The sequence below is a fragment of the Natator depressus genome, chromosome 9 (genome assembly GCF_965152275.1).
Source record: "Natator depressus isolate rNatDep1 chromosome 9, rNatDep2.hap1, whole genome shotgun sequence".
Taxonomy (NCBI): Eukaryota; Metazoa; Chordata; order Testudines; family Cheloniidae; genus Natator; species Natator depressus.
This window is the reverse complement of record NC_134242.1, coordinates 7,526,251-7,539,162: the sequence shown is the minus strand read 5'-3', so window position 1 is coordinate 7,539,162 and position 12,912 is coordinate 7,526,251. Positions and strand designations below refer to the sequence as shown.

Genomic DNA, 12,912 nt, shown 5'->3' with positions numbered 1-12,912 from the left:
TGCTTAAATTTTTTGGTTCTTTCGTAATCAGAGTAATTCTGATAAATTCATTGGGCATTTAATGTGGTGTCAGAAGGACTTTCTCTGTTAAGTACCATTCAACACTATTGTTAAACTGTTGACTAGGACTCATAGACTACTAGAAGCTTAGAGATTGTGATTAGAGATGGAAAAGACTTCTCGGATCCCATCCCTTCTGTCTAATTGGGAGCCAAGGCAAGATTGCTCCCTATTGCCTATTTCCAAGTGTGTTGTCCAGTCTGTTGGTAAAAGTTCCAAGTGATATGCTTCTAGCTCTTCCCAGAGAGGGTGTTCCTAAACCAGATCCATCTCACAATCAGGAAGGTATCTATCTGATAGCTGTTCGGTGCAATATGTAAGGATATAATCAGGAATAATGGAAATGAGAGAGATTTAGGCTATCTTCACTCTTTAGTGTTAAACCCTTAACATGTCTTGGGCTGTTACCTTTCCACTCCTCCCCCTTAGCTGTCTCCTAGACAAACTGTGCAAAGTTAATCTTTCCTCATAAGTCAGTCCCTTCACTCCTTTGGTCATTTTGGGACTGATCCAAAGCCAATTGAAGTTAATGGAAAGACTCCCTTTGGTTCAGGTAGCTCTTCAGTGCTCTGTCCAGTCAGACAATATCTTTCTGGTATTGTGGTGCCCAGAGCTGAATTCAGCTTTTAAAGTTTGGTTGCATCAGAGCTGTATGGAAAGGAATTGGTCACCTGTCTTTACACAGAGGAAAGCTTAGTGGCTCAGCGGGTTAGTGAATCTGCCTTTCACCTATCCTGTTCACTCTCAGTTTTGGTTGCTGATGGAAAGTATTCACCAGTTGTTTTCTTAGGCTAGACTTGGTCAATGTCTCATTCTTTCTCCCATTTGATGTACCCCATTTCCATTAGCTTTAGTGTTAAATCCCCTTTCTCTGTTTGAGATACTGCAGATAGCCTAGGGGGATTGATTAATGTGTTACCATAACTTACATTTTTTTCTGTTTTAGGGAAAACTTGTTGGGATTTGTGGCAGTGTGGGGAGTGGAAAAACTTCACTTATTTCAGCCATTTTAGGACAGGTGAGAATTTATATTTTTATGGTTTCTCCCTTTTTCTCTTCTCTGCCAGCAGCTGCATTTGTTTAATTGGTCTCACTCCATATGATGATTAATCTGACCTATAATTTAGATCATACACTGATCAAATAGATCACATTTAGGTTACAAACAGTCTTAAAATTGCTATAATCCATTAGATGAATGCTTTCTGGACTGTGGAACAGATTTTCGTAAGGGCTCTGTATCCAGCAGCTTCTTCTGCTTTCCTTGGGAATTGTTAGTGTTGAGCAGTTCTGAAGATCTAGCTACTTCATTTAGGTGCCTATCTGGGGCCTGAGCTCTTGTGACAATCTATCCATGTATGCCCAGTATTTGAAATTCCAAGCTTTTGAGAAGTTCAGAATAAACACACAGTATTTGTGTGGGACCTTCAAAAAAACAAACACATACACACACTGGATCTTTGAGTTACATTGTATGCTGGTTCTGCTTCCTATGGAGATTTCCAGTGGGGTCTGTCCTGTTTTATATAGGGGGATTACACACAAACCCTTGAAATAGCATAATTTCAGGACCTTCTGTCTTGTCTTCTAGATGACCCTGCTGGAGGGTAGCATTGCAGTGAATGGAAATTTTGCCTATGTAGCCCAGCAGGCCTGGATTCTCAATGCTACGCTTAGAGACAACATCCTTTTTGGAAAGGAGTTTGATGAAGAAAGGTTTGTCAAATAGAACACTTTCATGAGCCTGAAAGCTTAGGAATTCTTAGGCCAGCATCAGGAAAGCTGATGCCAGATAGACTTACCCCTCCCTGCCAAAGTCACCTGCACCAGAAGGGAAGTTCCATCTGGCAGATGGTAGCTGGTGTTTCTGCACCCATCCTCTCTAGGATGGCAGCTTTAACTCTCCTGAGAACACTGAGGTCTGATGGTAGCTGCTGCTGTGGTGAGGCACTGGCTTGGTGCACTTTGTGGCTTCCTTAGCCATGCCCTCCTCCTATCCAGTGCAACATCTGTTCCTGCTGCACTGGTCTCTTATGTGACCCTCCCGACATACAAACTTTCCACCCCAGGGATCTCTACCAGAGTCTGTGCTGGCATCGCCTCTCAAGTGAATTTGGCTTCTCTTCACTGTGCTTCTTGTAGTGCTTCTGAAATTGGTCCCAAAGTTCTATCTGCAGTTTACTGATGAGGCAGATCAGTAGTTAATTGCTCAAAGCGAGAAGATTGTCTGGTGTTTGTGTGGGAATAAAAATAATGCTCCATTAGCAGGGTACCCTCATAAGTGCTAGTGCTCACTGCTTGTCTTATCCATATTCTTTAGGTACAACACTGTGCTGAATGGCTGCTGTCTGAGACCTGACCTAGCCATCCTACCTAATGGGGACCTGACGGAGGTAAAAATCCTGGCTGTGATAACACAGAGAGTAGGATGGGTGGATTGAAGTGTTAGCCTGACATGCTGTGGTGGGGTAGGGAGGGCATCAGTCTGGTGTGCTTATAAACTGATGGGAAAAATCCTCTTCTTGTAGATTCTGGACTGTACGGAGACTGATTACTCCAGGCTTTTTAACTCTGTAATGTGTGAATTTTTCATTGCACTGGGAATTAGTTTCCTTAGAGAGACCTTTTAAAACTTAGAATAAAAATAATTAATAAAAATCATAGTATCTGCTGGCTGTTTAATAGGAATGTTTCAAGCATGTTAGCATTAGGGGTATTCACTATAAGTTTCCTTGTACAATAAATAAGTCGCCTAAATTTTAATTTGGCCCATTCTAATTCTCGCTGTTACTCCATTAACTGTATTAGTTACACCAGGGATCTCAGGCCTTGTGTTAAGTGTTGCAAAAAGAAACTCAATAACTTTGCGTATATTATACAGATTGGTGAACGAGGGGCTAACCTGAGTGGAGGCCAACGTCAGAGGATCAGTCTTGCCCGAGCCCTGTACAGTGACAAGAGTATTTACATCCTTGATGATCCTCTTAGTGCCTTAGATGCACATGTAGGAAACCATATTTTTAACAGTGCAATAAGGAAGCATCTGAAGTCAAAAACTGTCCTGTTCATCACCCATCAGCTTCAGGTACAGTATCCCTTACACTTCCTTGCTTGGATCTTTTCTAAGTGTTCAGATAGAATGCTTTTTGGTTAGTCACTTTTGCGTCTTACTGTAGATTCCCATGCTCTGGTCTGTTACAACATGGCACCCTCAGGCTGTGTAGTTTAAGGGCTTGTCTACACTGGCACTTTACAGCGGTGCAACTTTCTTGCTCAGGGGTGTGAAAAAACACCCGCCTGAGCGCAGCAAATTTCAGCGCTGTAAAGTGCCGGTGTAGACAGTGCACCCCTGGGAGCTGCTCCCCTCGTGGAGGTGGTTTTTTCCTCCCAGTGCTGTGCCGTGACAACACAAGCCACGTTAAAGCGCTGCCAGTGAAGACGTGTCCTAAGTTTTATTCATTTGTGTGTTGTACACAGAGCATTGGCAGTGATGTAAATAGCCTATGCCAGGGCTGTCTGGTAGGTGGCTAACAGGAGCTGGGAATGCTTGGCTGAAGATGGGTCTGGTAGAGGGATGACCCGGTCAAAAGCAGTTTTTCTACTAACCTGAATACTGAAGTGCATAAAGCCTGTTTATCATTTTAGAATACGTGGGATTTGAAGTCAGTGAATCCAGCCTAGTGTTGTAAATAAATGTACTCTGAGACTGGGGTCTTGTCACCTGTTCTGCTGATAAAACTCATTGTAACTGGTATGTCATAATTTTTAGTGTTCAAAGCCACCTGAATGCATCTCCCCAACATTCTGCAGAAAGTCTCTGTTAAATCACACAAGCTGTGTTTTATATGTACTGTAGAAGTAATCACAGTGCTCTAATCAGTACAGGGTTCTTAACCAATCAGGTGTGCGCGGAGGAGTACTGACTTTCACGTCCAGAAGGCTATTTACTGAGAAAATTCAAGTGTGTTTTTTCTGACAATCTGAGATAATGAAGCCATGTTCTCACTCTCATTGTCTCCAGTATCTTGTTGACTGTGATGAAGTAATCGTTATGAAAGAGGGCTGTATCACAGAAAGAGGAAGCCATGAGGGACTGATGAACTTAAATGGCGACTATGCCGTGATTTTTAATAGCCTGCAGCTGGGAGAGGCACCACACATTGAGGTACTCCACTCCATTTTTTAAAATATTATGACCGATGCCTGTACTTAGAATTCAGATGAACCACGTTCTTAGTCACTTGAAAGAAGTCTGGAAAATGACTTGGTGTGATGATTTGGCAGTGTGAATCTCCTGCAGGCTGTTTTCTATTGGATTGCCTCTCTCATGCAGTACTGCCCCTGAACTAGTTGATCTAATATGGAGGAAAGGTATTGGTTTACGCTGTCGTGCTCACAGGAAGATGCATATCCCCTTCTTCAATGGGCATCTCATTTTTAGATGGTATCTAGCTCAGCTTAGTCCAGCTCTTGGTTTTATATTTCTTCCTGGCTTCTTACCCATTTTTCTAACGTGAGATGACTGAGACACAACAGAAGTAACATTACTTGTCCAAAAGTCCTACTCAGCAAAATGCTGGAATTTAACTCCAGACGTGTCGTCATCTTCTGATTGAAACTGGCCAAAAAAAAATTTTTACTGGGGCCTGCTGAGGAGAAATTGCCATAAATGCAACTGGGATTTGTGTGCTGCACTTCAGTCAGCTGGCCACCCTTTAATGCAATTACCAAAATGGCTTCAAGCAGGAACCATTCAGTGGGAGATTGAGTTTGTCTACAGTGTTAAAAGTTTCAGCCATTTCACTTTCTCATCCTCTCCCCACAGTATTTTCCTCAACAGCCATGCCTGGGAGGTAGCAGTGTTCTTGCTTTTTATTGGAGAGAGTTTTCAGAATTTTGTTCTGAATGTTTAACAGAAATTAGTGCCCTTATCTTAATTTAATTAGATTAGGAAACTAACCTGGTGTGTTTATCAAGAGATAAGAGGCTGATCATTCATGGATTGAATACATGCCTCTTACAGACATCAGACCCAAGACATGCTGGTGAGATGGAATTGTGATGTGGTTGGAGATGGGTTTAGTGGTAGGAGGTGCTTGATTGGATTTTCTTCTTGGTAGTGCTGATGGAAGAGGCAGAGGAATGAATATAATCGGTTACCTCGCATGGTCTTTCTCAGTGCTGTGACGAGTGTGGTGCTGTCATTTTTAAATTAAAGCAATCCTGGTTAATATGAGATTCTCCAACCTGCTTACTTGGCTGGCCTCCATTACCTCTCCATAAGCACGAGCGCATGGAATGGGCAGTGGATTTGTAGTCCGTATGGAATTGGAAGAAAGGGTCAATGGAGATAGATATTCTCTCTGGTTTGACAAGTGTGAATGATCTCTTTTTAGCATAAAGCCTGGGAAGATGGTCCTGAAGACATATAAGGGTTTCAGTGGGGTTAGCCTGAAAATTGAAATATACATTCTGTTCCCAGATTGTAACTTCCTTATTTGGGAGAATGACCCAGGTTTAGAACAGTAACTCTGTGTATGCTTCTCAGAGGTTGTGCGTTCAGTGTCTGGGGATGTAAGGCTCTCACTTTGCTCTGTAGTGACTGCTTAGGCTGTCTTGGGAGCAACACTGTATCTGGAAGAGACTATCAGCTCCTATGTACCTTCTTGGAAGGGAGCTTGGGGAGGTTTCTGAAAAAGATGTCTTGATTAGACTGTAGACTCTCTTTGAAAGAGGGATTATATCCTCCCATGTGCATGGGCAGCACCTAGCACAGTGGGACTCTCATCCTGATTGGGGGGCCTTTGGACATTACCACAGTACAAACAGATAACAGCACAGGACAATAGGAGGGGAGAACTTTCTCTGTCTGTGGTTGTCAGTCAGTCTTAGTGAAATCATGTATAGTGGACAAGCATTCTTTCCAGTGAGTGTCCTGTCTGGGTATGTACACTAAGCTACTGGAACTCAATATCTGTCTGAAAAAATAGATGACTCTAGTACTGTAGTTCTCAACCTGTGGCCCAATCAGGACCCAGCTGCGGCCCATGTGACATCCTCAGGGCCATATAGGTAGTATATGTACTGTGTGGATGCACCCTACTTAACCCGGAGAGAGCTGCAGACACAGCCCACAGTGGTAAATAGGTTGAGAACAAGTGCTTTAGTATGTTTCAGTGTAGCTTGTTTTCTACAGATTAATGTAAAGAAGAGCACAAGCAGTTCGTTAAAAAAAAACCAGGATAAAAGCACCAAAGCAGGGTCTGTGAAGAAGGAGAAAGTGGTGAAGAAGGAGGAAGGTAACTGTGGAATCAGATTTCTGACTTTTATCATAGCATACATTGGTGACCCTGAAATGTTCACTTTTATAAGCTCAAAAGTTCTGAAAGCTGCCCTACATCTTGGTCACTTGTCTTGCCGATAGCACATAGTACACGTGCATTGGGCGACCAGTGACCATCCATTAGAAATACGAGATGGTCTGTTCAGCACTATTCCAGTTTAAATAAGTTGGCACAGTCAGCTGTAATCAGCACGTGACATGTTGCTGGCTTTAGCTATCAGCCTCTCTACCTCCCACACTTCTCTTCCTTGCTGTTGCAAGAGGGGCATTTGTGTTTACCTACTGGCATGCTTAATTCTGGGGAGGAAGCAGCATCTGGGTATAAAGAATGGAAAGCTCTGATCTTCCCCATCAGCGTCTTTTTTGTTAACAATAAACTGGTGAGGATCAAAAGATGCTGATTTTGGCACCAGTCTCATGTTGTTTGAGCCCTCACATACTCTCCAGGCTGTTCATGACTCTGCCATTGAAATGTCTTCTGTGGCTTTCTTCTATTGCTTGAATCTTTGAGTTCTGTGTGCAAAGTAACTAGGCTCTCAGAACTACTCTGTACAGCAGTGGTCCCCAAACTTTTTCTGTTGTGCCCCTCTTACCCATAATGGAATCTGTCCATGCCCCTCCAGAAGCTGGGTCCGGGAGCTGAGGCTGAGTCCATGGCCGGAAGCGGAGCTGTGGCTGAGGGGGGCAAGGCTGGAGCAGAGCCGCAGCCGGGGGCTGGGGCGGAGCTGGGGGCAGAGAGGAACATTCCTTTGCACCCCCTAGGAGGGCACACCCCAGAGTTTGGGGACCACTGCTGTACAGTAAGTGTTCCTCCTATGGGTCTATGGTGATACAATCCCTTATATGTGAAGTAAACAAGTTTTTAAAGTCTTATGAAGCAACTCTTCTCCCCTCACCCTTTTTTTGTCCCATTGTATTTCCTAGGCCAGTTGATGCAGTTGGAAGAGAAGGGCAAAGGCTCTGTCCCCTGGTCTGTTTATGGCACCTATATCCAGGCAGCTGGAGGCCCCGTTGCATTCCTGATCATCATGGCACTCTTTGTGCTGAATGTGGGCAGCATGGCGTTCAGCAACTGGTGGCTGAGTTACTGGATCAAGCAAGGCAGCGGGGTAAGAGAAATTGGAACTTCTAACTCTCTCTAATAGGCAGGGGGGATTGCCTTCCTAGGATTTGCTTGGGGTAGTCTAGGACAAATCTAACTCTATTTCATAAAGGAAGATAGTTAGGAGGGCTCTTCGGGAGATGATCTCATCTGAAAGAAGCTAGTGCCCGAGCCTGACAGAAATCTACGGGGGGAAAAGAAAATAGTCAGCAGCTCATGCAGTCTGGTGTTGGCCCTTTCTTCCTCGGCTCTGTCAGTGTAAGGAATGGGAGCAGAGCAGTGCAGTGGGGGGGTGGCTACTTTACAGTATTCAAGCAACAAGTGCGATAGCTAATTTTGTCCATCACTTTGCTGTCACTGTGACCTGGACATCTGGTGGGATAACACTTTTATATTGTCAAAGGAGATGACTGTTAAGTAAAATGAGTATTGGGAATAGTTTGGGAGATGGGGAGGACAACCTAGGATAGTGCAGCATTTTCTCCATTGGCGGGGCTTAGGTTGAGAGTGGATACATTTAAAGATCTGAAGGTCATTTATGACAAGGGAAGACCCTTATTAAGTGAAATAACCTGGTGGGTGGGTGTGTGTGTGTGTGAGAGCAAAAAGCCCGGTTGGTGAAACTTGACTGGCATTTGAAGAGGTGGTGGAGAGGCGGCTTGTGTGAATTATGTAAAATTCATCCCTGGTATACTGGTAATCCTCAGTGGAGTTCCAGCCTGGATGTCCAAACCAGTGGGAATAAATGACCAGTTGTTCTAAACTAGCTGCAAGAAAAAAAAAAGCCTGCACTTTTCTTTTTTTAATAAGAAGCAACTGAGGGAAGGTAAAGGATGTATTCACATGACCAGGCGCAATGGAGCACAACGAGCTAGGGTTGTTAAAGTAAACAATGGGGTGCTTAACTACGATGGAGGACAGGAAAATGAGAGGATCAGAAATAAACAGGAAAAATCCGACAATCAATCAATCAATCAATAAATAATATTAACAATAAACAAATGCAAACTTCTGGGGGGAAAAATGACTGGCTGAATAATACTAATAGCTAATTACGTTAAATTGGACAATTTACTGCATTCTATTTTAAAATTAGCCATTTGCACATACCAAAAAGACCCCGAAACAACAACAACACGCACACTCCCTACTGTTTAAAACAAAATAAACAACTGACCAAAACTGAAGTACATCTTTATTCCCTAGCAGATAGAGCCTATATTTCCATTCCATCAAACCAAAAGCCAATCAAATGCATACTCTCTGAAAATTCAAAACATACGTAAAGCTGTTTTGTTGGGGGAGGGGATCACTCTTCCTGTTACTGTTGTTCACCTCCATGAACCAAAGTCTTCGTTCAAGTAACAAAAGCAGTTTGGCTTTTAACTAAATGAACTGGCAATTAACACAAAAAAAGCACAAAATAAATAAAGCACTGCCAAATGGAGGTCGGGGGCGGGGGGAAGACGGGACAACTGTGTGTGCATATATGAGAGGGCGTGTGTTGCGTGCTGTCCCTTTAGCCTGAGCACTTAGGAGCCTGAGCGCTTGTTCAGTATAGCAACAGCTGCAGCTCCCACTCCTGAGCCAGAGCCACCAGCACAGATAAGCTCCCAGTCCCCCCTCTCCAGCTCAGCAGAGACCCACTTGGGCATGGCAGTGGGTGAGCTCCCCAAGCGCCCCACCAGTCATGGATCAGGTTCCCAAAGAAGGGGCGACTGTCACAGTGGGAGCTGTGTGCCCAGCTCTGGGGAGGGGTGGCTGAGGCAAATTTTGGGGTGCCTATGACCCCCATGAGCTCCCCCCACCCTCCCCACAGCACTGCCCCTTATACAGTGACAGGAATGCTTTGCTACTAAGGGACAATAACTTTGTATTTGAGGACAGTATTAACAGCCCGCTCCTGATGCATGTGCCTGTGTAGTAATGACTAAAAATAGGAGCCTGAAATTATTGAGCAAGTATCTGGCAAAGATGAAGGTCAGTAAAACATCAAGTACCATATGTGAACAAGACAAGATTAGGGCTCATATAGTCAAATCATTAACCATTATTTTTAGGGCGTCTTTGATACTGCAGAAGTACCCGGGAGCTGGAAAACAGCAACTGTTGTCCCAATGTGATTAGTTTGCAAAATGAAATGTGGGTCTAAAGTAAAATTCATGGTGGTTGGGAGTTTATATGTGTAACAGGAGTATTCAGCATTATAACAGTTAATACAAACAAGGAGTTTTGGAGGAATAAAAACCTCATGCTTCAGGGTTTAAGAAAGTCCCTTAACTACTAGGGATTAGGGTGAGTCCTTCAAGGGGTGAGTGTGGGGCATAGATTATTCCACATTTCCCTACTGTAGGGTTCTTGCTCCTTTTTGGGAAGAATCTGTTTGCTGTTCAGTGTTGAAGACAGGATACTGGACTATATGAACTGAGTATCTCTGGACTTTTCAGAAAGTTCCTAGACAAAATTTCACATGAAACCTTAAATACCCCAAATACAGCTAGAGAGATTATTTCAGGAGACTAAAGAACTAATGCAAAAGAGGGTTGGAATTAGTGTGTGTATTTCATGGACGTTTGAAGAGTGGTTTTTATTTTAATCAATATGCTCTAGTATTGTATTAATGACTGAGATAAGGCTAGAACGTGTAAAGTCGTTTCATTTACTGACGATAATAAAATGGGGGGATGGAGCTACAAATTGAAATGCCGTGTGCCTAAACATACACTGGTGCACTTGGGTAGAAATAACACCCAAGAAACCTATAGTTAAATGCCACTGAATTAGTTAAGAGTAGAGAGAAAGATCTGGGTGTATTGATAGACCTAATTTATAGATTAAATACTCAGTCCAGAGTACAGCTGCAGTAAAGATTAAAGGGACATTGGCTTAAATCAAGAGGGTGGATCATCTTGTGTTCATACAGTGTCTTGCATAAAGGAGCACTGATCCTGACTGGGGCTCAGCTGGAATGGGTTTGTAGCTGGGGACATAGGCAGACAGTGGCTATGTAACTGAGTCAGTTAAAAAGATCTTGGCTTTCTACTCGAGCTTCCCCTTTAGGGTGGGTGTGAGAGGATTTGGATTTCTCTGCCACTCCAGATTGGCCAGGTTCTTTTTTCCATGGAAATTTTTTTTTAAAAAAAGAAGCTTATTTAAAAAAAAAAAATAAAGTTTTAAAATACGTAAGAAAGAGAGAGTCATCAAATTGCCCCAGGCACAGTGAGCCTCTGGCCTGCTCTTGTCTTCTACAACCATGTAACTGGGATCTTGGATTTCACACAGAACACCACCGTGATGTTGGGAAATGAAACTGTTGTGAGCAACAGTATGAAAGATAACCCTCACATGCGCTACTATGCCGGCATCTATGCGCTCTCTATGGGAGTCATGTTGATTCTGAAAGCTGTTCGTGGGGTTGTCTTTGTCAAGGTACGCACCAAGGCCAATTGTGTTTCCCTCCCTCTCTTTCTGCATGGCTGGGGCCTCTGGCATTCTGATTCTCTCCTCTTGGTATTATTGTGAGGAGGCTGCCTTCAGCTCCCAAGAAAGACTTCCTGAATTTGGGCCAGCCCAAGCATGAGTTGGGTTGACTGCAACCTTCCATCACCTGGGGCTACTACCTTCTTCACTGTTAAAACCTCTTTTGGATTATTATCTTCCTTCCAACGCATAGCAGCACAGACTCTGTAGCTGCCTTCAAGACTGCAAGAGCAGAGATTTGCTTTTGGGTCGTGGCTGATGCGAGGTTCGGCCCCTTGGTCACAGTAAGCCAGTTCAGTTGTTTGGCGGTGGGCGTGATGTGAATGACAGCATAGCCAGACATCCCTACACAACCCCAGTAACCTTTGCTGTGTTACCAGGGAACACTTAGAGCTTCCTCCAGGCTCCATGATGAGCTCTTCCGACGAATTCTTCGCAGCCCCATGAAGTTCTTTGACACTACACCCACTGGGCGGATTCTCAACAGATTCTCCAAAGATATGGATGAAGGTGTGTCCCTCTCTGTCCTCTGTAACACAGCACAGTCTGCATTCAGACCTTCCAGTTAACTCACTTGTGCATGCCAGTCACTGGCTGCAGAGAGGAAGATAACCTGAAAGTGTGTCTGTAGACATTGCAAGCCTTTGGTGCACATGGCATATTTGAAATAGACAAATCAGTAATTGGGCCATGCCAGGGTTAAGCTATAGGCTGTCTCCTGTGAATGGAAAGCCCCAAATCAGACCAGCCCAAAAAGAAATATAGCAAACCAATTTCATATCTAAATCCAATGCATATGGACGCCCACCAGTCAGTGCTGGGATACTGCTAGTAACTAGCCCACAGGATTACTAGGATAAAATTGATTTTATTGCATGTTTTTTTGGGTATGTGTTCATCCCCAAAATAAAAGTAATATTCATTTCTCTGTGCACTAGAAGCTCTTAAATTGTTTTGGAAGGAAGGAGGCTGGCAGGCTTTGAAGGCTCAGCCATGCCCTATGTAGTAAGGTTGGTCCTGGGGACTCCAGTCCAGTCCTGATGCTCGTGGTTGCTACCAGACCTGCCACCTTATTGTTCCCATCCAAACCACCTTGATGCCTTTTTTTATGGCAAGTTAAGAGCAAAGAGTTTAATGGCCAGTGCTGCAGCAGTGACCTTACTGGTGGGGTGGGAATGGGAGGAGCAATTACAAAGATCACTAGCATTGTAGAAGACAAAAACACTCATTAAAGAGCAAGGCTTTATACCTAAATAAGTCTTGGAAACCAGTATCCCTGGACGTTGTAGAAGCTGGACTGAATTGCTTTATTTAGGTTATTTGGCTCCCTGTTTCCAAGACCTCCCTCTTTCTCTCCCATCTTTTCCAGTTGATGTCCGTTTGCCGTTTCAAGCTGAAATGTTCATTCAGAATGTCATCCTGGTGTTCTTCTGTGCCGGGGTGATCGCTGGGGTCTTCCCATGGTTTCTGGTGGCAGTGGGGCCCCTCACCGTCCTCTTCACAATCCTGCATGTTGTGTCTAGGTAAGCTCACCAGTCGCTTTAATGGGTCAGAGCCTCTCTATCTTAAATTAATTGGGCAATGTATTCTTCAGGCTGGTGTAGTGCAGTAGGGATGGTTGTGTGCGTCCATCAGAGTTGCTCCTTCCTCTCTTCCAGAGTCTTTATTCGTGAGCTGAAGCGCCAGGACAACATCACGCAGTCTCCGTTTCTGTCTCATATTACGTCTAGTATACAGGGTCTCTCCACAATCCACGCCTACAACAAAAGGCAGGAATTCCTGCACAGGTCAGTACAGCAGTCAGCCTGGAGTTCGTTAGCATGGGATAGGACTTGCATGAACTACTGTTTCAGGACCTGAAAAACTGGCAGCTGATCTTGTGAGCCCTTCAAAACCATCTTCCATTAATTGCATTTCCTTGGCTACA

The 12,912-nt window shown here is 44.0% G+C and overlaps 1 protein-coding gene across 5 annotated transcripts in view; it reads left to right on the top strand.

Annotated features, from left to right (window-relative positions):
• ABCC5 (ATP binding cassette subfamily C member 5) overlaps nucleotides 1-12,912 on the top strand; it is a 67,288-nt gene that overhangs the window by 39,698 nt on the left and 14,678 nt on the right. For 4 of the 5 annotated variants that reach the window (XR_012640940.1, XM_074963422.1, XM_074963421.1 and 1 more), the window contains 11 exons: nucleotides 1,007-1,078; nucleotides 1,652-1,776; nucleotides 2,381-2,453; nucleotides 2,942-3,145; nucleotides 4,082-4,225; nucleotides 6,257-6,359; nucleotides 7,328-7,512; nucleotides 10,788-10,934; nucleotides 11,366-11,495; nucleotides 12,355-12,508; nucleotides 12,644-12,772. Coding sequence is in view for 4 of the 5 variants with exons in the window: in XM_074963422.1 (XP_074819523.1) it covers nucleotides 1,007-1,078; nucleotides 1,652-1,776; nucleotides 2,381-2,453; nucleotides 2,942-3,145; nucleotides 4,082-4,225; nucleotides 6,257-6,359; nucleotides 7,328-7,512; nucleotides 10,788-10,934; nucleotides 11,366-11,495; nucleotides 12,355-12,508; nucleotides 12,644-12,772 (1,466 nt within the window). In the remaining variant the exon portion in view is untranslated. The remainder of the gene's footprint in view (nucleotides 1-1,006; nucleotides 1,079-1,651; nucleotides 1,777-2,380; nucleotides 2,454-2,941; nucleotides 3,146-4,081; nucleotides 4,226-6,256; nucleotides 6,360-7,327; nucleotides 7,513-10,787; nucleotides 10,935-11,365; nucleotides 11,496-12,354; nucleotides 12,509-12,643; nucleotides 12,773-12,912) is intronic. The other variant, XM_074963423.1, reaches the window with a different exon arrangement.